General features: G+C 38.1%; 1 protein-coding gene across 3 annotated transcripts in view; it reads left to right on the top strand.

The window, feature by feature from the left end:
• The window catches only part of edil3a (EGF like and discoidin domains 3a), a 132,071-nt gene that overhangs the window by 55,223 nt on the left and 50,969 nt on the right, over window positions 1-25,879 (top strand). For all 3 annotated transcript variants that reach the window (XM_085294147.1, XM_085294149.1, XM_085294146.1), the window contains 2 exons: window positions 9,284-9,397; window positions 19,704-19,885. In XM_085294147.1, the coding sequence (XP_085150273.1) occupies window positions 9,284-9,397; window positions 19,704-19,885 (296 nt within the window). The remainder of the gene's footprint in view (window positions 1-9,283; window positions 9,398-19,703; window positions 19,886-25,879) is intronic.

Raw genomic sequence — 25,879 nt, forward strand, 5'->3', positions numbered from 1 at the left:
ACAGCCATGGAAAACTACACAACAAAGCTCCCAGCTGATGTTAATCCCAAAGGAGGTTCGGAACTCTGCACTTATTGAGTCAGCAGAGCATTAACCACTTTCATCAACATTTCCTCTCACCATTTGGTGAACGTCATCTGTAACTTTATGTGGTCTGACACTGCGTGGTTGAGTTACAGTCGTTCTTAAATGTTTCCACTTTGCAATAATGCCACACGCTGCCTTTATTTATGTATTAATTTATATTTTTCATGGAGAGAAATTGGCTGTTGTTTTATTGATTTTGAAGAAATCAATAATACATGAAACTGAGTATGAGTAGTCCAGTTAGGTAGATATCACCAGTTCCCACTTCATTTTTATTTGTTCTGTATTAAGAGCTTTTGTAGTATTTTTGTGACCTTGTAAGTAGATATAAGAGCAGAAAGTAGCCTTGTAAGAGTACATGTCTCTTCTGATTTTCCCTCTTTGCCCATCATCTCCTTTTACCTTTTCCGTTCATGTCATTTAAGCATTCTAGCAAGTGTACCTGAGTAACATTAAGGAGCTTGTGGATCAGACTCTTTTGTTCCAAATTTCATCAGTATTCCCTTCACACATCTGCTGTGGAGGCTCCATCTGTAAGCTTAAAATGACACTTAAGGCCTTACTCTGAGTGTCATTCTTCCTCCAGGCTGAGGGCTCTTCCCATTCTGCACATCCCAGTTTTGGCAGAGCCCCCCAGTCTGCATATCTTCAAAATGATGAGTGTTTTGCTTCTCAGATACTTAAACCTCTGCAGTGCATCCTAAGACACCTTTTCCAGGGCTTCTGGAGTGCTGCTGTGAATAACTTCTCAGTAGGCTAATCCTACTTCAAAAAGCATGTCCTTGGAATACACTATTCTTAATCCTGCATTCACAGCTTCATGCATCATCATCTCCCCTGACACATACGCCACATGTGCACCACTGTGAAAACAAGCTGGGATGAGATGAGAAGTTTTTTAGTCATCAATAAAACCGGTATGCTGCTGAGAATCGAATAACAGCATCTCAACTATATTACTGCGACTACACGTTTCACAGACGCATCGGATGAAGTTTCTCTTTTAACTGGTTGACTGACTTCATCAGACCCTTAATAGAAATTCTGCCTTTTGTGGTGATAGTCACTTCACATGACTAAGGAAAGGATAGACTGACAGCACATACTGACAGTGGAGACAGGCACTTCCTTGTTCTGTCTTCTATCGCTGACTCAACTTGGAGAGACAGGGCTTGTCTTTGCTTCATGTAGCATAGACTAGACACATTTCACCGGACTGGGACTTTGCAAACCCAACATCCAAAGATGACGGTCCATATACAAAGATGCATTTCTGGAGACCTGTTGGCACAAAAGGATTATAGAAGTTTCCACCAAAAAATCCACAAAAAGAAAAAGTTCTACATAACTACTGTATTTACAATATGTGCATACATGTATAATGTTTCTGAGTATATGCTAAAGCTTATTTAATCAAGACTGCAGGCAGAAAAATAATATCATGCATTTAGATTTTATAATTGGCATAACAACTAAGCCTTAAATCTGCACTTAAAGCTCAATGGGTGGTGTATTTTTTCCACTGAGATATGAGCAGATGCATAACATTCAAACAACCGTGTGGGAGATGGGATACATGTATTTTCACAAAAGAAGTAAGCAAGACCATTGCATGATTGCAAGAGCAGCATGAGATATGTTGTTCTTATCAAAACTGAAGTAGTGCCGTGCCTCTAGCTTGACCTGCGCCGTATATAATATCACATAAACTACCTTTGCCACTGAATGATAACATAATCTACTGTTGCTGCTGTATGTTCTTTAGTTGAAAGAACTGAAAACTATAAATAATCATCATCAGACATGAAATTCTTGTTCTTGTAACTTCCTCACTGGTACATAGCCCATTAACTAAAGACATTAGTATTTTACCACACTGGTTATATGCTTGTTTTTTGGGGGGTTTCTACGTTTTTTTCACCCATCGATTGCAATCTATTTTCAGTATCAGATCAAACATTTACAGCACCGCTATGAATCACAAGATATCAGTACCAGCCTGTCCCAGAGGAACTCTAACCACTATTACGAATAGCATGATTACTTCCAAGAAAGTATGGGTGTCCAAGGTCAGGGGTTAATTATGTGGCAGGCATAAACAACCGGTGATCCACTTAATTGCTGTCGATCACGGACCATAGAGGTCAGACCACTGCTCCATTCTTGCCTAGAGGATCAGCTTGCTTACCAAATACTTTTGCATTTGCTGGCTCAGTAACACAAAACAGATAAGATGAGATGAATCTTCCCCAGGGGAAATTTTTCATGTAAGCTAAATTACCGTATGTCCAGATGCAAAGATGTAACACTGTGAAACAACTCCTTATGAAAACAAAGTCTTGACTAACCTCCAGTTCTGTGGCTTACAGTGCCTTGGCAGGGGCATAAAAGAAGGCTTTACCCAGTCTTGCCCAACATCTGACTGTAATTTAATGAAGGACGTGGGTGTGATGTAGGGGCAATACTACTGGGACATTACCTTTCATTCAGCTAATTAAGTTAGGGGGCTTAACAAGTTAGAGAGGATTAAAGGCTTTTAGCAGCCGTTTATTTCAATCATTTATGTGATTTAAGTTGTTGTTTGGGCTGTTTGGACATACTGATGCCATAGCCTCTAGATACAGTCCAATGGAAACTAGAAGCATATTTAAATATGATTCTGCTGTGCAAATTAAGCTTCCATAGACCGTATTAAAGAAAACACCAGACCATGGGTGGTGAATAGTGCTTTAGAAATCCTAATTTTCAAGATGTGACCCATTAAATACACTTGAAAGCAGAGTTGTTGGTCTGTTTAGTTATGGTGAATGGCTGTACTAGGGGTAGATGAAGAGTCCAGTGGAGCCCAGAGTTTGGGTGAACCGTCTTTATACAGGCCTGATCCTGCTCCCTGGACACATCATAGTCAGTTTAATACTTGGAGCCAGTCTTATTTCCTGACACACAGGACTACTCATTGCTCTCCATATTGTCTGGCTTTTTTTTTTCAGGGAGCAAGATGTTCCAGTGAATTGACAAGAGCATGATGATGGTATGGCCAAAGGCTAAGGAATTTTATTAAAAATTTTTATTTTATCTTTTGGAGATGTGATAATGATGAAATTTTGACAAATCAGAAATATCAAATTTAAAGAGACACAAATGAATAAATTATGATAAATTACCAGGGAGTACCCTTCAATAGAGTCTTAGCTGAATCAGTCTTGTGCAGGCTCTATAGAAACATTACACGCTTCATTGGTCTGGCTGGACAGTCAGTATACAGGTTCACATTTAATTGCCTAAAAATAGAAAACAATTAATGACATCGTTAAATGTCAGCTGGGATTGGTTCCAGGCCCCTACAATACAGATCTCAATGAGAAAATGGGATGGATGGATTCTTTTATTTTTTTCAATCCAATTGAAATTTAAGTTAATTCTACTCATGCTAGTTTGCTAAATTGTTCTGATTACAAAATTCAGGCCTTAATGAAACATGTAGAATGGTGGATTTTGGCTAACTGTGAGTGACAAACCACCACGTGACTCTGTTCAATTCATGTAAATCAAGTTTATTTATTGGCACCTTATTTATTTATTTTATCGCTTCCTGTTTTGCTTTCATAATAATCTTTTTTCTCGCCATCTCGATCCCTACCTTTTCCTCTCTTCTCCAGTTTCTACCAGTTGGATTAACTGCATCCCCCAAAGTAATCCCCTTTCTCCCAACTGATTTACTGGCAAGTCTCACTTTCCCCACACTAATCTCCTAGGAGCTGATGGCCTTTCATAAAAGGAAAGCAAATCGCAAAGATGGACTAGCTGTGTTTTCCTCTCTCTGTGGATTGTTGTGCTCTAGGCTATTTGAGTGGCCTAGCCATTTGGCTTACCTCTATAATTGAACCTACTGGTGGCAACAAGCTATGTACTTGTAGCAACAGCATCACATTTCTAAGTGGTGTGATTGCAGTTGTGAAATAACCGTGGATGTGGATTGTGCCTGTGTGCACACTGAACTTTGCAGAGTATGCTGTTCAAGACCTTGTGGGCTGCAAGGAAGCAACATTTGTGCTATATATTTTGAGTTTTTCATAAAATTTTAATTTTTTTATTAGATCCAGAATCAGTCAATTCAGCATTCAGTTAATGCAGTGATTATACAGTAAAGTAGCTTTTCTGTAACTGGTAATAGAGACTGAACTTTAAAAAGGAGACAGCATTTGGTAGAAAAAAAAACTGATAAAGAGATGAAAACAGATGAACGTGCAAAATTTAGATATTTTGGGTGGTTATGGTGTGATAAGAAATGACATCAAACAGAATCCCTTATGTAGTGAGCGAAAGGCTGAATGGCGAATGGAGACATGGGAAGAGGCCCGCTGAATAACCTGGATGAAGCGGGGATGGGAAGGAGGAGGGCTACATGACAGACAGCATGAGAGACAAAGTGACAGTGACAGACAATTCATTTAAAGAACAGAGGCTGGAGATTTGATTGGCTCACAGAACACAGACAGATCGGTCACTGGATGAGACTACCAATGTCAAACTTTCAAAATGAATGGATTTGACAGCAAGTGAAAACCAATGACAAAAAAGCAGAGCAGCGAATAGAGCTTATAGCGCCATTAACACCCCCCCCCCAAAAAAAAACAAACAAACAAAACAAACAAAAACAAAAACAAAAAAAACCCTTTAGTTTAATGTGATATGAAAGGGGTAACTGTTTCCTCAGTGGGTAATAATCATAATCATGATAATCATAAGTTTTTGTGTTTTTGTAATTGTCAAGACTGCCTAAAATTGCTGTTTTTTTGAATATCTTCATTTAAACAAATAAAAGCTGACTTGCTTTTGGAGGTTTTGAAGATTGATAATTGTAATGTGATTATACAACCCGAGTTACTACAGTTTAAATAAAACATATTCCATTTTCACTTCATTTACCTTCTCTAACCAATGTTTCATTCTGACAAGCATGTTTTTGCTCATGTTTTGCTAATAATGTGTTGTCAGGGTGAGAGTGGTTTCATGTAAAGCTTGACGAATCTGTTTTTGACTATCCAGATATTCCTTTGTTGGTATGGCATGTGTTTTTCACTCGTGAGATGTGGATATTCGTTTTTCCAAAATGTGGAAATAATTACCATCTCAGCTTGGGCGAATGACATCCCTCTCGCTCACAGCAGTGATCTTCACACTTCAGTTCACCTCATTGCTGCCAACTTAGCGACTTTGATGCTAAATTTATCAGCTTTTCATGCCCTTTTACATACTTTTTTTTGTTGTTTAGTTTTATGCGCACAAAAAAATAGTCGCCACTACAGCTCTCGGAGACCAATGTGTTGCTCTTCTGCCACAAGCACACCTCATTCTTCTGATCTGATCTCTTGAAGAAATTGCAGAGAAGCAAGTAGCAGGGCCTGTTTGTGTTGCTCCCCTACTGCCATAATCAGACTGTCCTATACTACGCTTATCAAAGCACAGTTAAAAACAAACACAAATCAGCTACTGTGAAGCACAATAACACCTAATTACTGTACTGTTTGTATCTGATTGTAGCAAGCAATTTGGAGGTTAAAACACAGACATTCAAAGGTTTAGGCTATCTAACCTTGAACAACATTTATGCAAGTACTACAAAATAAATCAGATATTTTTTGTTGTTCAAAGTGATTTCTTATTTAAAGTGGACCAATTATGAACATATTTCAGCTGGAACAGGCTCCCAGCTCGCCCCACAACCCTAAGATGGATAAGTTGTTGAGAAAACAGACCTCATTACTCTGCCCCTTCTTCTCTTACTAAGTGTATTTTTTGTGATTGCAAAAGTGTCATGAAGTTGTTATTGTCTCTTTGGTTGTTTTTGCTTTTTTCCTGTTCAGATTGTAACCCAGGCTCTGACTTAGCATTCAGTACATCTCTTCAGTCGTCTCACAGTTGAAGACTCTAGTGCATTCACCCTAGTGGACAATGAAAAAGATGTAATCATGATGTAATTTTGGAGGAATGGGACCGTGCAGCAACTGAAAACTGAAGTTTTAATGGCTTTGTATTAAAATGGCTCTTTTTTTTTTTTTGTGAAGCAGCGAAAAACAGCCAAGCATAGACGTGCACAGACGATCACAAACTGCCTCTGTAATGATTAAAAACTAAAAAGATACTTGCCACAAAATTGTCATGTGGCTGCCAGAGATGGAGCTGACAGGCTAGGACTGTAACACATTGAAACATATTCAGTGTATTTTACAATATAATCAAATATAAGTAAGCCATGCTGTTTAGATTTGACTACATATGGTTCAGCAATTCTGTGTGTTGTTGTAGTCTGTTCTTCAAGATGAGGATTTGTGCTCCAACTGTGAAAATGTCCGCTTATTATTGTCCTCTGTAAAGCACACGCTGGCTAAGTATTTATATAAGACTGATGCATTGAACTCTACAGGTTAGGTTACATTGCATTTGAAATATCTGTATTTTGGTTCACAGCACAGTTGATTTATCATCGACTGCATTACACAGAAATGGCTGTACAGGCAGCCAATTGACAAATAGCAGAGCTTCAGTAACATTATCTCTATCTGAAGTGAGATAACTGTTACATTACAGCTGTCTAAAAATAAATTTAAAAAAGGAACACAATGTGAGATTGTGCTGAAGATTATATCTAATTTTAAATGTCCGAAAGAAGACCGACACACAGGCAAACGTCCTGCATACCAGATAAAGGAAAACAGTGTTTGTTACGGTGTGTTTCAAGTTTAATCTGCAAAACTTTATTATGTTTTGGGAAATGCTTTACCGCTCAGTTTCATCAAAATATAATTTTACCCAAATACAGTTGTCTTGCAGTTTGCCTATAAATTACTGAGCAATAACAAAACATTTCTCACATCTTTCTCTCTGTACGTCTGTTATTTCACTCCGTTTATTTATTTGTTCTGCTCGACTGCAGATTAAAGACGTTCCTGCTTCTAGTCACACCACCACATTGACCAATATGCATGAAGACCTGACTATATTCCTCCTGAGCGTCCAACATTCCCCCTGAAAAAAAAAGATGTATTTTGAGATAATAAAAGTGACTCGCGCTATTGTGTACGCTACAGATAAAATCTTAAAGCGATGAAGCACCATAACAGACTTACTTTAATCATGTTTCACTTTCTTAAGCTTCCTAAATCTCAAGCCTAGTTACACATTCATGAAGCCAAAATGTACTTATAACTCGCAGACAGCCCAGGGTAGGTGTTAGAGGAGTCTTGTAGCAGCCATAGGCAAGTTTGGAAGTCAAATCATTAGAAATTTGTTAAAAATTGTTCAAAAGTTCACCACTTTCCCTCTCGCTGCTTCAAAATCATCCCTGTAATTTCTTGCTGTTAACTCTACCTGTAACAGAACAGAGTGCAAATGGGGTGTAATGGGTGGGGTTGGAGTTGTGTCACCTTCGATAACCAGTTTGATGAATCAGTCAGAGAAAATCTGTTTCGCAGCGCAATTACAGAGCAAAGGTGATAACGCATTCTGCTCTCCTGTATCTGTGATACTTGAATGAAGAGACAGAGGATAACAAGCACGCTGGAAAAAGCTTCTGACAGTGGGGCAAAATTGTGTGTCATCACCGTCTTCCACTTTAGTGTAGGTATTTTATAGCACCATAGATATACAGGAGTTCAGCTGCAGTTATTCTGACTTAGAAAAATAACATTGTTAAATGTGATAAATTTGATGCTTTCTAAGTGGACGTTTGTCTGTAAAGCAGTGGCCCACACAAGTCTCCCCTCTCGCTGAACTTTTGATATTGTAAGACAACGACAACAATTTTTTTTCCTAAAAGAATTTTTTTTTTTTGCATATATGGAAATATTAGTTATTCAATTAAATTCAATTAGTTATTCAATTAAATTCAGACGACTCCTCGAGTTATTGAGTAATGCATTAAGGATGGTCTGAATCCACCATTGGAATAAAGAAAATAATGTAAACAAGTTAACAAGTTTCTATTGATTTATTATTTTTCTAGTACATTCAGCATTTATATTTAGTTCAAATTCAGCAATTCAAAGTTATTTTATTGGCATGGCAGTTTTTAAATAAACACATATAATTAATATATAATTCTATGCATACTGTATGTGTATGTGTGGAAGATGTGCCTTGTCCTTCTCCTTTGAAATGTCTATTTGAATTTGGAATTGGTTAAAGGAAGTGTTCCTTACCTCACTAAATTTTTTACACTTCAGGAGGAAAATACATCTCTGTTTCTGTTTCAACCTTACCTATCAAACAGTAATCACATGTCGGGCTTTCTTTATGTTGCCATGCCTTGTTGTGTCTTTCTCGTTTGATTGCCAGTTTGTTTTCACCGAGCTTATACTGGCTTAGGATCTGTCTCTGCTTTCTGTCTCTGATGGTAAGGAGATATTCTTCCAATTCATAGTCTTTGTTTAGCACTAAATAAAACATGTGAGTCTGCATTGGGTTTTAGTTTCTTCTTTCCAGTGTTTCAGATAGCTATCTTCGCGTTGTTTTGATTTGGTTCACTCTGATTGGTGTTTGGAAAGCAGTGTTGTGAGACTGATCAGCGTGTGTTTGAGAGGAGGCAGCGTAGTATCAACACTAGCTGACACATGGGACTCTTTTCTGGGATCATCTCTTGGGTTTGGAGGGCTTTGCATTGGATGGTGTCTTGGGGCCTGGATTTAAGATGATTAAAAAATGTGAGTGCTCTCGTTTGAATGTTAATTGTCAGTGAATATCTGCCTAATTCTGCTTGACAGACATTTGCTGGTGTGTTGCTGTGTGTGTGTAAAGCATATATAGAGAATTCTGCATGTAGAGATTTCAAAGAGTGTTTATCTCAGTAGGTATAGCTCTGATGAATAAACCCCATACTTTGCTAACCTAAGTAGGCTTTTTGCAAACTACCCAAATGATGTGGTATGTTCTGAAAAAATACTACAAAGAAAGTAAACTGTCAAGAAGTGGATTATATTCTAGCAAAAATAATCTTCCTCTGAGTTTTTGAGTTATTAGTTCCAAGAAACCTGTGTCTTTGTGTGAGCTTCCATGTGCACACAGAATTGAGAAACACGCAGAGAAAATTCAATATGTGCTCCCTACCAATCCATTTTAATGAAGATGAAGTCTTTGTAATTGCCCACGTCTGCCTCATATAAATGAATGCACTCTCTTTTTTTCTTGCCTCTTCCAGATATTAACGAATGCGAAAGGGACCCGTGTAAGAATGGGGGCATTTGCACAGATCTGGTTGCCAACTATTCCTGTGAATGTCCAGGAGAATACATGGGGAGGAACTGTCAATACAGTAAGTACTCCTGTTTCTTTTTTTGGCAGTGTTTACCTTCTAACTCTTACAACATACCATTGATTCGAACAGCACACCTGATGCTGCAGGTAATTGCACTGCTGGTAGTATTACCGACACAAAGTGATCGATCAGAGAAAAGGGGGGCTGGTAATTCTCATAAAGAGCGTCTGTCTTCTGCTTTAGTGCTTGGTGCACCTCCCTTTGATGATAGATTTTCAATGATATGCAAGTTTATCAGGAAAATCCCCACATGGAAAAAGCAGATTTAGTGAGTCACAGCTGGAAGACCTTGGGCTCTATGAATAAGTACACTTGGGAGAGTTTTGAAGTACAGTTTGAAGTATCATCCTTATCATCAGTTCAGAGTAAGATTTGAACATTTTCACCTAAATGTAAATAGCAGCTTTATGCAAATGTGACATTGATGTTGTTGTGCGTTTTAAAAAATGTAACACTTTCTCTGAATAAGACATCATTAAGACATTATAAGATATTGTAATGCATAACAATTAATTATTATAAGCACTAAAAATAATGTATTTCAATTCCAGTATTCAAATGCTTGCCTTCAAACTAAAATAACTGAACTACATGACACATTATAACTACTATGACTTAACCGTTTATAAAGTCACAAAGAGATCCATCCCTACAAACCAGCATTCTTATAAATACCCAATTCTGGTGTTAATATAAAGTGAGATTCTTATGCAAAGTGACTGGAGGAGGTTATTATTGGCAAAGCTATGACACTATAACACATTCTCAGCTATATTCTTTGCTGCTTAGTGTTAGACACAAAGAATCAAATCAAATCAAATCAAATCACTTTTTATTGTCACATCACATGTGCAGGCACACTGGCACAGCACATGCGAGTGAAATTCTTGTGTGCGAGCCCCACAAGCAACAGAGATGTGCAAACACAACAACACAAACGAGCAAAATACAAGAATGGCCAACCTGAAACGAATAAATATATGTACAATATATAATAGTGTATGCATTTCTGGATGTGTATACTAAATATTTTCCTACGTGTGTGTGTGTGTGTGTGTGTGTGTGTGTGTGTGTGTGTGTGTGTGTGTGTGTGTATACACATTTTTACAAATTAAATAGTAAAAAAATAAAATAAAATAATAATAATAATAATAATAATAAAATATATAAAATATACAGAGTTGAATATGTGCAAAACAAGTGGCATTTATATACAGTGTGGAGTGCATCAGATGACTACCAAAACCTTATCAAGTGTTTATTTTCCAAAACACACAGTTCCAACACAGAAAACGGCACCGTCACAGTAAACACAGCTGCCAGTGGTACAAGTGGGAGGTATTATTGAGTATTCTCCCAGGACAAGTTTGAATGTGAAACAGAAAGTGAGGCTGATGTTGTGAGTGAGTATGTGAGCTCAGCCAGCTTTTATTGGGCAAATAAAAGCTAAAGTGAAAATGATCAGTATTATTAGCATCGCCAGAAGAAAAGAAAATGCATTTTAAGGCTTTAGTGATGAAAGACTGCAAATTTTGTGCGTAGCTATCAAATGTTTACTGATGCCATATAAGTGCCTGAGACTTGATGCCTTTTGGTCTTGTGTTGGGGAGAATATGGTGCTGCCTAATGTAAGGTCAAATTGGCTCATGCTGGCTCATGCAGAGTCATTTGGGATGCTGGCTGCACAGAAAAACATGCATTTCATGTTGCTGGTTACAAAAACACAGAAACCTAAACCTGAACATAAAGGGTCTTGGAAATGTTTCATATGTTCTACAAAAGGCCTAACAGAAAATTGTTTCTGGGCTCTTATTGAAAGGAATCAGTTGGGTGTGAGGGTTAGATTTCAGGTGAAGAGGATTAATAACTGTAGGAGCCACCCTGTGAACAGTGTGCTTTCTGAGCACCATTAAATGTAAAGAACCATACAGTTAGACTCATAAGTATTTGGATAATGGCACCATTCTTTTTATTTTGTCTGTGTACATCACCACAGTGCATTTTAATTACACAACCAAGATTTGACTGAAGTGACCACTTAAAGTTTTTTCAGCAAGTATTGCATTGCTTGTTTAGGAAAATATATATATATATAGCCGTTTTTATACATATTCCCCATTTTCACAGGCCCCAAACAAACTGAATTTAAGGATTGTTTTGATACTCGGATGAAAATCCTTCATAATCAATAACTGCCTGAAGTCTAGAAGCCATGTATCCACTGTAGCCACCTTCAGCTGCTGCTTGCTTGTACTGTATGTCTCTCTGTTTGGTCTGTTGAGTTCAAATCAGCTAACGGTCACGTCACTGGTTCCACTGGCAGGCCTACATGCCCATGTCATAACATTGCCTCCACTATTTTGACAGGTAATGTGGTATGGTTTTCGAATCACGAGCTGTTTCTCTCCTTGTTCACACTTTTCACTTCCTATTATTCTGGTCTAAGTTAATCTGGGTTTCATCTTTTCAAATTTGTTGGGATCTTTGTTGTTGTTTTTCCCTCAAATGTGCAGATGTCTTCTGGCAAAGTCTAATCTAACCTTCTTGTTGAACAGCGGTTTGCACCTCGTTGTAAACTGTCTATATTTCTGTTCATGACGGCGTTGACCGTCTTGATTGTCGACCCTGGCAGTAGTACACCTACCTTCATGAGAGTGTGACTGTCTTTGTTAACCACACACACACACACACACACACACACACACACACACACACACACACACACTTGTGTGTGTATATATGAATATATATATATATATATTAGGGGTGCAACGATACACAAAATTCACAGTTCGGTTCGGTTCGATACTTTGGTGTCACGGTTCAATATTTTTTCGATACAAAAAAATGTTCATGCCTTTTTAATTTGTCATTTATTAAAATTATAATTTTTATATATTATAGTCTGATTTGTCATAACTTTTCCGTTTTGTGGTAAGCTTTTCTTTGGCTGTCACTTCTTCACCCTGACCTGTCTTATTTGGCTCAGCAGAACTAAAATATATATCCTGCTGCTTTTACACACGCACTCACATAAGCTCAGCGATTCTCTGCGCGATCAACCTCTCACATGTTTAAGCTTGCTGCGGGAGATTTCACTTGTCATGTTTGCATAGTAAGCTAACGATTGATGAGTTGATGTCAGAGGAATTGGTGCGCAAATTATCATCACTCACCAATCAGTACTGTCGCTCTCTATGCACAGTTCGCGCGATTGCAAAGTGAAAGCAAAAAACAAGCGCAAATTCAAACGCGATTTCAATATGTCACATATTGACAGTGGCTCACCGATGCCAATAAAATATATATATATATATAACATTTAACATTTAACATTTGAAGAAGTAAGAAGTTATCATATCATCATAGTATAGTGGTCACATTCTTTAGGAACATAATTAAACCTAATATTATAAACATATTATAAACATTTTAATTCTCATAAAATGAAAGATGGATTTGTCTTGTCTTGTGTAAGTATTTTGTGTTTACCAGCCCTCTTTTTTTCCCACTGGCTGCATGGAAAAAGTCTTTAAAGGAGTAGGTTTTTGCAAGAAGCCCAAGAGCTCAAAGAGGCTTTATGTGTTTATTATGCTATTGTGAGGATTTCGTCTGCAGTCTAGGAAAATATTAGGATTAATATATCAGTGAACTTGGAGCCCTGAGCAGGCCCCCAACACGGCTACTCACAAATTAATTCATCAGATTTTGTTTGCTTAATGTGCCTTATAATCTGAAAAATACGGTAACTTCTACCTTCCTTTAGCATGTCCAGAAGTCAAACTTCTTGTGTGATGGTTCCCTTCTTCCTCTGCCTTTTGGATGCTACCGCAGGTGCCTTTGACGGTGCAAAACATTTTCAGAATCAGAATCAGAATACTTTATTTACTATTTACTATATACTATTTACTATAATTACTTTGTTGACATTGTTGTGTTTGTTGGGGAGAGAACTTACAAACATACAGTACAGCACTTCAGAGTCACACTGCTAGCGATCGCAGATTTATGTAAATTTGACAAGCTGAATGCATTCTGTACTGGACAGACGCGGCACGGAGGAGACTGATTGACTGATTGATAGTTACGCCTATTCAATTGTTTGCTAATGCAAATATCTAATCAGCCAGTCTCACGGTAGTAATTCAATGCATTTAGGCATGTAGACATGGTGAATATGAAGCACCAGAATGGGGAACAAAAGAAACTTAAGAGACTTTGAATGTGGTTGTTGGTGCCAGATGGGCTTGTCTTAGTACTTCAGAAACTGCTGATCTACTGGGATTTTCCTGCACAATCATCTTTACAGCTTTACAGAGAATGGTCTAGAAAGAGAAGATGTCAAGTGAGCACTTCTCAAGGTGAAATTTCGCTGTTGTGCCAGAGGGTAGATGAGAATAACTAGACTGCTTCAAGCTGATAGGAAGATAACAGTAACTGAAACGGAGTAGTGTACCCGAGTATTGTTTCCATGAGCAACCCCTTTGTGACCAGCAGGATAATGCATCATGTCAAAAAGCTCAAATCATCTCATACTGGTTTCTTGAATATGACAAGGAGTTCAATGTATTCAACATTTTAATTTTAATGTTTCTCATAACGCAAAGTGTAAGTATTTATTTTATTATGGTCATTTTGTATTGACATTTTTTTTTCATATTGATTGCATCAGTGGTTCCCTATATATTAGCTGTTCTGTGAAAATGTAATTGTAGACTACGAGTTTTTCAATATGCTATAGACCAGGGGTGCCCAATCCCGGTCCTCGAGAGCTACCGTCCTGCAGCTTTTAGATGCATCCCTACTCCAACACAGCTGAATCAAATGGTTTGATTACCTCTTCAGCATGCCATCGTGTTTGGCAAAGGCCTGATAACAAGCCATTCATTTGATTCAGCTGTGTTGGAGTAGGGATGCATCTAAAAGCTGCAGGATAGTAGCTCTCGAGGACTGGGATTGGGCAGCCCTGCTATAGACCATCCAAAGTTCAGAACTGCACAGCACGTATACAATATATGCAGTATTTGCACCTGGTATTTCAGCTAATATTAATCAAAGGTTTTATTGGCTGACATACTGAGAGGTAGAGCAGGGAAAGCTTATTTTTAAAATAAACAGTGGAAACCTATTTCAAAAATGTATTTAGATAATATAATGTAAGGAAAGTTAATATGTGCATGTGGATTGTTGTACTAACACAAGCTATGCATTTTTCTCTGTTTGTTCTGCTTTATTCAACAAGAGCGTAGCAGTATTCTTTTAAAACACACATTGCTAGCTTGGTCACTTTTAAAGTTGCAGCTACACAAGAACATGTGTACAGGTGCATTTTATTCACCGCCATTTGTCACCTGTGGAACGTCTGTCGTGCGGCTAACATCTGTTAGGTGTATTTATTATTCTTTGACTTATCCCCTCTTTTTGCTCCATGGTCATTAGTATTGGTGCGGTGGCATTAATTTCAGTGGGGCGCTAATTTGTTTAGGCTTTAGGTAGGGCTTGTGGGAGATGGATTCAGCTGTCACATCACGGTACTGGCGGTGTTAGTGATGTGTGCTGTCGCAACGCTGATGTATGCTCAGGGGCCAGGAGGGCAAGGCCCCGGGGCTGGCTGCCTCTGCTGCTCTGACTGACGACTGGCAGGCAGCTCGTTAAGAGTGGCCCATCATTGCCACAAGGTCAGAGGGACCGTGGATTTGCAGCAGTGTCTTGTCACAACATCTATATGGAATATCTTACAAGAGAGCTGCCCAAAAGGCACAACATCTAGACAAATATAATATTGTGTTGATGCAACACTGCACCTCGATCCGCAGGCTCTAATGGGGAAAAATAGATTTCCATTTCATTTTTAGGAGGTAAATTTGGGTGATATGACATTTGGTGCCAGTGTCTGAAAAAGCATGTGTAACTGCAGGGTCCCTAACAAATTGAAAGTCAGGATTCATTAAGAAGACTCTCTTATTAAATTAAACTTGCTGCATTCTTTGCATTTGGTCAGGAGGGATTGTTCTCCCCGCAACGCCCATGTTCTGTTCATATCATTCAAAAAAGTATATTTAAGCATGTTATCAGCACAGCTCTAGGAAAGGCAGTGAAAATAATCTGCAAAGTCTGAAAGAGTGGGTATCATGGCTGGAGACTCTTTTGTTTTTCTTAGAAATAGAGAAACGTATTCTGCATTGCCCGGTTACTGTTGTTCCTGACTTTAAGTTCCTAGGGCGACGTAATCAGTTCCGCAAAAAAAGTTCACTTTTTTCTTCAACCTGGCAACCCCAAAGTCTGTAAAATCCAAGCAAATCTGCAGTTTGCGTTACTAATTCAGCATCTGAGCAAATGTGAAACAAGGTCACATTTTCCATTCTATCATCACTTAATTCCTTTCCAGTTAGACATTTGTTCAGTTTTTTGTTGTAATCAAAACAAGGATTCTTGAGATGAAGCCTACAATGTGTTTTGTAAGGTCAGTGTGAACCCTAAACACCAAATTTTTGTCAGTGCATCCTTGAGTCCAGAAAAAGTTTGTGCCAAACTTGAATCATTTCCATTCTTGCATTCCTGTGATGTTCAAATCATGGAATACCAAAAAAAGAAGAAAAACAACAGCTAATTCTGACACAGAGGCCTAAAAATGTGGCTATTATTACATATGTTACTTATTTGAAGTATATTAAAATGAACAGTATACTGAATCAGTGATTCAAACAAGTAACAAGAAAAACACTTTCCATGTATTTAGTTTCAACTGCTAGGCTGCATTTAAAAATAAAACCAGTTTATTCTTAGAGAGCCTTTTTCAGAGGACCAAATTAAGTTTGTCCAACAGGTATTGGAAACTCATGAGATTCTCAGAGTTTTACCAGTGGTGTATCCACCTACACCATCCTCTCATCAGTCTGGAAGTGGTGAGTCACATAGTAGAACTAGTGAAGCGAGAGTGATTTACCATACTCAAATATATAAACATATCTCTGTCAGTACGTGTACACAAAAAGAAATACTTGTGCTTCCTTCCAGCCTCCAGTAGATCCCCCTGGACTGTCCTCAGACATTACTCACTGTCTCCATGGCTCCCTGTTGATTAGCACCCCACTGTTTTTAGCAGCTGGATAAGTCATGCTAGGGTTGTTTTCATCATTCCACTCTTTTCTGACTCTTGGCTTTCTTGTGTGGTGTAAGCCTTCTCACACGTCTCAGTGTTGCCAGTTTGGTTGTCTGTTGGAATGCATGTGTGTCGTTTGGATCTGTGTTTCAGTACTGACTTTGAAATGCCTTTTTTTTTTTTTTTTTTTTAGATATTTTGTTTAAATGATGAAGGCAGCTTCATAGTATTTAGGTGACCATTGCTCCAGGCATCCCCTGAAGGCTGGTTCGCACAGCCACTTGCACTTCAACCAGCATAAGCAAGCTGTGTCTCGAGCTGAAGTCTGTACTTGATGTGTCCTCATTCTTTTGAGACTCTTCCAAGTTCCCTCAGTTTTTTTTCTGTGCTGTAGTTTTTAGAGCTCTTGCACTATATCTGCAATCACAAGCATGCTACTTGAATAATCAAATTGTTTGATTGATTTTTAATGACAAACCAGTGGTCCTAGAAAAAGTTTAAAAATGATGGTGTCATTAACGATTAAGGTATTATTTTTTTCGCATTCCTTTCAGAGACATACCAAAGTAAATGTGAAAGATAAACAAAGGTTGTGGGGAATTCAGCCTCCATAATGCTAGCATTGATAGAGAATGACATGCATCACACTGCAAACACTGTTGCAATCACAGCAGACCAGTAATAACTGAAAAAATCATGCAGAGACAAATCTTCTATAACTATAACTGAGAAGATAGAAGACAATGCCATTAAATAATAATTAATTGCTAAAATGTCATCAACTAGCTGACTTTTGCATAAGTAGCAAATAATCCTGCTCAACTTTATTACTATTAGTGCTATGAGTGGGTTCTCTAGTTTTCTTTCACATTGCATATCACGTGAAACCAATTTCTCGCCATTTTTTATGCAGGTAAACTGCATGTTACAGTTTAAAGTTTGCATGATGAGGAGTTTGGGAAGCTGGCTGTGTCACTGCAACATCACCCCTGTTTAACATACTTTATTGAGTGTGAGAGATTATAAACAGGTGGAGTAACAGCTGAATCACTTTTGGTGTCAATGGGCCACAGCTTATTTTAAGGTGCAACCACAGTTGCGTACAGTGTTTTCTTGCCCACATCACTTCCTTGATTCTGATGCTTTTCCACAGATTCGCAATTCGTACTTTCAAACAATATAGGATCTATAACCTTCCTGCCTTCTTGGGACCTTTTTGTGCCACTGCTATGTGTTAAATGGCTGCCATTTCCACTGTGTTCAGTGGAATATAACCAAACTTGCCACAGGATAGTTTTTACCTGTCAATGTTAATATTCCAGTGTGAATTCCTTAAATCAGCCTAAAATGGCTGAGCAGCAGAAATCCCCACACCCATCACCCTGGGGACCATTTTCTGCCCATTGACTTCCATTATAAACGCTATTTTTCAACCCCAAATTATCATCATATGATTTTATTTTTTCTTCTTTTCTTGGATGTCAATGAAGACTCAGGGCCTTGAAGTTTTAATTTTTAAATTGCAAAAAAAATGCAAAAAAAATAATGGCAGGTCAAAATGTATGTTGGTGCCAATCTTTGGTCCATCTAAAGGCCTACTTATAATGACAATCACATATTACTTCAACTGGTTTTTTGTGGAAATATTTAGTTTCGTTTTTTGGTTTTTGGGGCTTATAACACAGGGCGCTCATGTAATAACACTGGGATTTGAAGGGTTAAAACAACGAAAATATAATTAAAACTTTACATGAATATTTCAGGGAGAAGTAGTTTTACAAGGTTGGCTAATTTAAAGTGGAATAAAATATGGATATATGGTCTTTTTATGGCGTGGCTGAGAATGGTCCCTAGGGTGATGGGTGTGAGTTTTTTAAAGGATGGCAGGAGGGATAAAACATTTTTACATTATCAGAGCTGTCAAAAACAAAATCTGTTGTGTTTCGACAGAAACAATATTTTTATGTGCAATGTACTGTGGTATGTTGTATAATTTATGTACACCTTCTCCAGCCCATTCCATCTACATCTATATTCTGTGCCAAGTTTTTTTTTGTTTCATCTCTCAGTATTTTTCTTTTTTTAATGGAAACACAAAGAAGTACTTGTTGTGCAGAGCAATAAATTCTTTATTGGATCAGCATTGCCAGAATCCCTTTTGCCACAGGTATATTTATTAAAATGCATTGGATATGCCTGGACACACTAATTAGGCTTAACTGCAAAAAACAGCAGCTTTAAAAAGGGCTTTTTGACTGAGGATAATGGTGTCAGACTTCCCCATTTTAATGCAGCCTCTAAGATATTTAAAGCTATTGCAAAGCTTGTTGACTTTGGGAATGATGCTGTTCAACTGTGGCTGCAGCTCCTTGGGAGAGAGCCCGGGGGCTCTGTTCCTGATGGAAGAGATGAAGGAACAACCTGTTAGTCCATCAAATGTGTGTAGTAGCACTGAGACGGAGACAAGAGTCCCAATCTGCAGCTGTGACTTAAAAGAACTTGGGAGACATGACAAAAGCGCGTTGTTGACAATCAAAATTGTAGGGACAGTAGAATAGAAAATAGCTATGGTGAACATAACAGTGAGTTAACAAATAATGCAACAATAGTCAAGAGAAAGTCAGAGTTTGAATGACCTTGGCTAATATAATACAAATGAAATTTTGGAGCATCTGGGAACTGAGAAGTGGTTCCACTTGAGAACTGGTGCCAAATTGCTCAGTCTATTGGAACTCCAAGCTGATCAGTTCCCTTTTATTATTGCTGGCTTAGTTTTCTGACAGTTGTCCATTGCAGAAGGCTGACACTGAATTCATGGCACTGGAGCTTTTTTCCCACCTAAGTCACATGCAAGCCTTTTTTGGCTACTCTTGGTCTACACTGTGTTCAGACATAGAGATAATAAAAGCAACCAGTGATGCTGTGTAGGCCTATATTGTTATTTTCCAATAAGCTCAGTAATCAATTGTGAATCAATGGGGAATCGGACCACTGAGGGGAATCCATAATGATGACTCCAATTCAACATTTAAAGATAAAAAGAGTGAAACAAAACAAAATGGGGAGGATAAAGTCAGTGGTTTTGTGTTTTTTTTTTAACATTATACGCGTTCCTGAAACTCACTTTCCCACATTTCTGAGTGTTAGAATGATAGGAGGACTCATCTATCGCTTCCTCTCTCTGTCTCTCTGTTCTCTCAGAATGCTCTGGCCCACTGGGCATGGAGGGCGGTATAATCTCCAACCAACAGATAACGGCCTCTTCTACCCACCGTGCTCTCTTTGGCCTACAGAAGTGGTACCCGTACTTTGCAAGGCTCAACAAGAAGGGGCTGGTCAATGCCTGGACTGCAGCCGAAAATGACAGATGGCCATGGATCCAGGTAAAGCACAGTCACAAGACAGGCGCCACATAAAGTTGGGCCACAGCCAAGTGCAAATGAATTCAGCTCTCAGTTACAGACAGATTCCTGTTTTTGATCTTTAAATGGTTTAGTGTTATATTATTTAGAGGATCCCTGGTGTTTCACGTCACCTGTTTGTAGCTGATGGTAAGTATAAAGTGTTTGCGGTTTGGAGTTAATTACAGATCCTGTAAAACTGATGGCTAGCTTGCTCTTAATAAAGACTCACCATAGGTTTAAGCTGTAGGGTAGAACAGATACTGCTGCAGTTTGGATTAACATGAGAAACAACATCAAGTGGCAAACCGTTTACTTTTTAAAATCTTTATTCAGCGGCACCATCTCTTGTTTTGTTTGAATTGTGATTTACTCACAATAGTAGCTGTGCTGCCACTGTATCTGTTGTCAGAAATTGACTTTTGCAAAGTCCCCTACCGACAAAACTTTGTTGCATTGTTTTGTAATTATTCAGAGGTATTGTTGGTTTCTGTTTGTTAAGTGTTTTATGTTTTACTGAGCTATCGAGAGAAGTTTGATGTTTAAATTTATACTCAACTGTGTTGTAAACAGTAATTTTCTTGTTATCCGTGGAAAAAAAAAGGATTAATTGAATTCTGCTCAACAATTCCCTTCGTATTTTTGTCCTTTTGTACCCTAGAGTGTTTGTATAACCACCTAGAGGGCTTTCGTCAATAACAAGCATATAATTGTAAAATGAAAATGTGTGTTTATAGCAGCAAAGCACTGAGGCACAAAACCCTCCTCTTACTCTGACTTTGTTATAGTTAACCTTCACACTGTGCCATTAGTCGGTGCTTACTGTCAAAGAGCTGCATAGACAGATTGATATCATGGATTAGTTGTTGATCCTGAATTATGTCTGCACATCATATCAATAGATTCTGTCCTGTCTGGTCCTGCACTGTGGAAATCTTATTAATGTGTAGTCTTACAAAATTGTACTGATAAGAGCCTGGGAGCAGTTTTTTGCACTGAGTGAAGTGATGGTATTTAAATGTTTGCATCATTATTACCCAAAATGTAAACTGACCTAAGAGGAAATGGATTTATTTTTTTGGATTTATAGCAAAAATTCATTCTAAAACAGCTCTAGCACATGAAAACAGTTCTGATATCTGGATTTGCGCTCAACTCAAGATTTTCTACTCTTCATAAATAGACTCTGAGTTATATAGGATTTTTAAGGCGGATACCAATACCGATATTTGGTGATCTAAACATGCGATATATTGGCCAATAATTTTTATTTCGTATCAGACACACAAAACATGTTTAATACCATTTTATATTCAGAACAAGTTGTGGATTATTAATTTACGCGTTGCCCGACTCTGCTCAGATCAGCTGGTTGTTGTGTTTGCAGCTTTGCAAACACGTTTCCATCTGAGAAGTTGCAGAGGCCTCCCTAGTGGACAGACTATTCGATATCAGAATTCACACCTTGGTTAACAGGTCTTTCTCTGGTCTCTTCTTTATTTTTTAAATGTTCCTTTAATGGCTATTATAAGTGCAGGTATCTTTAAATAGCTAATAATGGCCGATGACCCCTGCAGATACATCGGTCAGGCTCCAGTAATAGAGATCAATAGTAATAATGAACTATTTTGGAAATAAGGTGTTTTTTTTCTCACATTACATTCCTCTCACTCTGTACTGTGATGACAGACAGCAAACTTTGAAGCACGCTGTTGTCAGATATAAGAGAAACAGACAATGAACCGTGAACAAAGTATAATCGAAAAACACCATGACAGTGTGATGGAGAAAGTGAAGCTGTATGTAACAACAAGAGAAAAATAAGACAGGACAAAAATGGATTTGTAAAAAAAAGAAAGAAAGAGATGATTGAGAGAAGAGAGCCCTGGCACATGGAGAGGGTGAGGAGAGCGGCACATCAAACATTCAGGCAGCTTGTTTGACTTTAATGATGCCATGTGGGATGCTACGCAGGGTGCTGTAGGCATTGTGTGTTTCTACATAGGGCCTGGATAATTGGGATGTGAGTACAGAGGTATACAGTCATGTCAGTGTTTTGGGATTATGCTAAGGAGTCGGTGGTGTGCTTTTGTAGTGTGGAGTGACTGTTCACATGTCTGTCATGCAAAGCAGGTTACACTGACAGATGACAATCCCGTAAGGAGACACTTCAGGTTTGTATGGCTATTTGTAAGGTTTACTCTGGAGCAGAATGTACTACAGTATGTGTTTGGATGCCAGCCAGTTTCAGCTCTTTCCCCCTAAATCTCAACAAATGAATCAGCCGTACACAGAGCAACGAATTTTGAATAATACATCATAGATTTTCAGACAAAGCACTTCATATGCCTTTGTTTGCATTTATGTTGGTTTGTGTGTTTTTGATTTGTGCGTGAGTGTGAGCTCGCTACTGTTCACACATCTATGTACCGTGAGACAGCCTTGCCACTTCTAGCTCACACATAAAATTGCATTTGAGCACTCAAGGGAAATATGCTGCCGGTCTCACCAATATCAGCAAAATATAGCTTTAGCCGGCTGTGCTGGAAGAATGAAACAATACAAATCACTTGTGAAGGCTAAAAGGGTCAATACATATTTCACCTGCAGTTAAGCAATTAATGACATTACATTAAAATGCAGATCTCCATCAGTATGGACACATTTCTTTGTTTAAAGAACACGCTTAGATTCTTGGACTTCAATTCTGTTCCTATCTGAGAAGCTATTTCCTCTTCATTCCAGCGTGACCTCAGTTATTAAAACATTCTACCGTCTGCTGTGGTTGAAATGTGACCCTGAGAAAGGTTTTTCTGTCACAGTTTATTTTATAATCACAGCATGACTGCACGGAGGTTAAATTGAATAAAGCCTTTGGACACATAGGCTTGAACGTTACGACTTTGAACTAAAAGGCCTGAGATTTCCTCCCAAAACAAACTCTTAGATAAAACCAGTTAAGATTTTGAGGTCTTAAACTTGCCGCTGCACCTTTAGCACTGAGAGCAACAACATGATTTGTACTCTGAGTTATTTAGCAGTTTCTAACAGTGGTATGGCGGCCATCAATCCCTTAGCAGAGAAGCATCAAATCACTCACAGTGGTTAACTTGCCTATTTCTGCTTCTGCTACAACACCTCGGTGGTGCTTCGATCTTTGCTTTATAAATGGTGTGAAGATTTGTTTTCCTGCCATTTAAAATCATTTAAACTTCTTCAATGTCCATCTGTTCACATACAATAACGTGCTTGTATATCACCAGCTACTGCTGGCTTTTGTTGGCCTATAAGTTGGCACTTTAATATAGTTATGATTGTGTTAAAGAATATAAAGTTTGATTACTGTACACACTAAACATTACTGAAATAAAAAACAAGAAAGAAAGAACAAAGAGATGCTGATGTTCAGCACTCTTGAGCCAACCTGTATTTATTTATATTTTCTGGCAGTATAGTATTTATTTACTAGGGATAGAATATGTGCAGCCATTTACTGAAACACACATGAAAATACAGCAACAATGGCAACAACAGAGTTTGTACAGTTCTAACAAACTTGAAAGTCAATGTTCAGCATCTATTTATTCATTACATTAATTTAGTATAATACTGCCTGAACTCTTCTAGGCAAAATGTATAGTCATTTCTTTAAGTAGTCCTCAGGATTAGTTCTCCAGGCTTCTTGAAGGACATTCAAAGATCTTCTTTTGGTGTTAGCTGCCTTTTTTGTGTTCTCTGTCAAGATGATCCCACACTGCTTTAGTAATATTGAGATCTGGACACGGAAGAGGCCAATCTGTGGCTGATTGTGTTTTATTGTGTGTTTGTTCTGTCCAGCTATGCTTTTACTACATTGGCAGTGTGTTTGGTATCACTGTCATGCTGAAAAAATGAAGCTTTTGCCATTCAGATCCCTGTTAGCTGTGTTTAATGGATCAAAATGTGATTACACTTTTGTGTGTTCATTTATGACATTTTGAACGAAAAACTTTAATTTTGGATTCATTGCTCCATAGCACCTGATGCCACTGATTTTCAGTCCAGTTATTGGGCCTTCCATAACCTTTCTTCCTCTGGTCTCTTCTTAAGGATTGCTTGTTTTACATCATCCCTTCCACTAAAACCATTTCTCATGAGATTTCTGAGCTCGGGTACAAGGACTAGATTGAAAATCACTAAAAAATAAGCCAATGTCCGAAGAAAACCTCTTAAAGACCTTCTGAAAGCCCAAAGACCTTATTTTAAAAAAAGAAAGTCTGGTTCCTTCAAAGCAAAACATAAAGAAATGAGGAGTGGCTCAAGACTGCACTGTGGTTAAAATTTGTTCCTGATGCCAAGGATAAAGAAGAAGCTTTTTAACCCTTTACAGCCGATCGGAGCGGGCACGCTCTGTTTTGCGTAACTATTTTTAAATCCCGGTAGCTCTGCAACCACTTAAGCTAGCACAATAATTTTTTTTGCATATGAAACTGGAGGAGTTGTACTTACATCTTATGCCATCAGCTTGTCCTAGGTCACAGTTTCCTTCCACATATAGCTTTGCAAAAACTGCATAAAAATCACTTGCAGCAACAAAAACATGATATTCCAGAAACACGCTTCGCCGATCCATCAGCTGTTTGTAACACTTCCTACGTCCATCAGCGCGAACTATCACATGACCGCATGACCTGCCCGAAACCGGAAGTGACGTCATTTTGCGGAAATGTAGTTTTTTACGATCGGGGCCTTATGAGCTTGTGTTTTACTTGTTATGTGTTTTAAAAAGTTATGTTTGAGTTTATGACTTTCTGTGTCGTTTCTGGGATGCTTAGGACTCATATTGCACTGCTGGAAATAGTTTATTTTGATGCATATGCTGTTATTTTGCAAATTTGCACTATAATATTTATTTTCGTTTTTCCTGCAGTATATAAAAATTGGTGTATTTCAAAAATAAAACTATGAAGACACTCAAAATAAATTTCCTGTGGTGGGAAACTATTTTGTGCAACTTTTTTGTATTTACAGTTTTGAGGGATAAACCTCTTAAATTTCTCTAACTAGAAATATATGTTAAAAAAACAAAAACGATTTTCAATTTTTTTGTAGTTTATTGCACTTTTTTGCAATTTATGTAATTACTATGCACCTAATGCAGACATATTATTAAAGTTTGGGCTATAATGGTTGTATTGATGTATAGCAACTTGAAATGCTCCCAAAAATGGCTCCATAGCATGTAAAAATATAATATAAGCTCTGGCGAACTTGGTTCTATGGTAGGTCTTAAAGGGTTAAATATGTGTAGCCAAGTGTGCTTGACTGCGTGTGCGTTTGCTCACATGCATTTTTAAGCAGTGGTGCCACAGGGCTGTTAGGTAGCTTCAAGGGCAGTCTAATTGTTACAATATTGTTGCAATTCCCTCCGCAGTTCTGATCTCAGCATGTAATCAACAAGGGGTATATTTTGCCTGACCTTTGTATGCCTGTGTGTACGCATGTGTGTGATGTTTTGCTTGTTGGTATGAATATTCTGTGTGTGGAATAATTAGTGGTCTTAACAACATACAGGGAGTGCAGAATTATTAGGCAAATGAGTATTTTGTCCACATCATCCTCTTCATGCATGTTGTCTTACTCCAAGCTGTATAGGCTCGAAAGCCTACTACCAATTAAGCATATTAGGTGATGTGCATCTCTGTAATGAGAAGGGGTGTGGTCTAATGACATCAACACCCTATATCAGGTGTGCATAATTATTAGGCAACGTCCTTTCCTTTGGCAAAATGGGTCAAAAGAAGGACTTGACAGGCTCAGAAAAGTCAAAAATAGTGAGATATCTTGCAGAGGGATGCTGCAGTCTCAAAATTGCAAAGCTTCTGAAGCGTGATCATCGAACAATCAAGCGTTTCATTCAAAATAGTCAACAGGGTCGCAAGAAGCGTGTGGAAAAGCCAAGGCGCAAAATAACTGCCCATGAACTGAGAAAAGTCA

Source organism: Mchenga conophoros, linkage group LG12 (assembly GCF_057382185.1).
Source record: "Mchenga conophoros isolate Kocher_MC1m ecotype Shallow Benthic linkage group LG12, M_conophoros_male_GT1.1, whole genome shotgun sequence".
NCBI lineage: Eukaryota > Metazoa > Chordata > Actinopteri > Cichliformes > Cichlidae > Mchenga > Mchenga conophoros.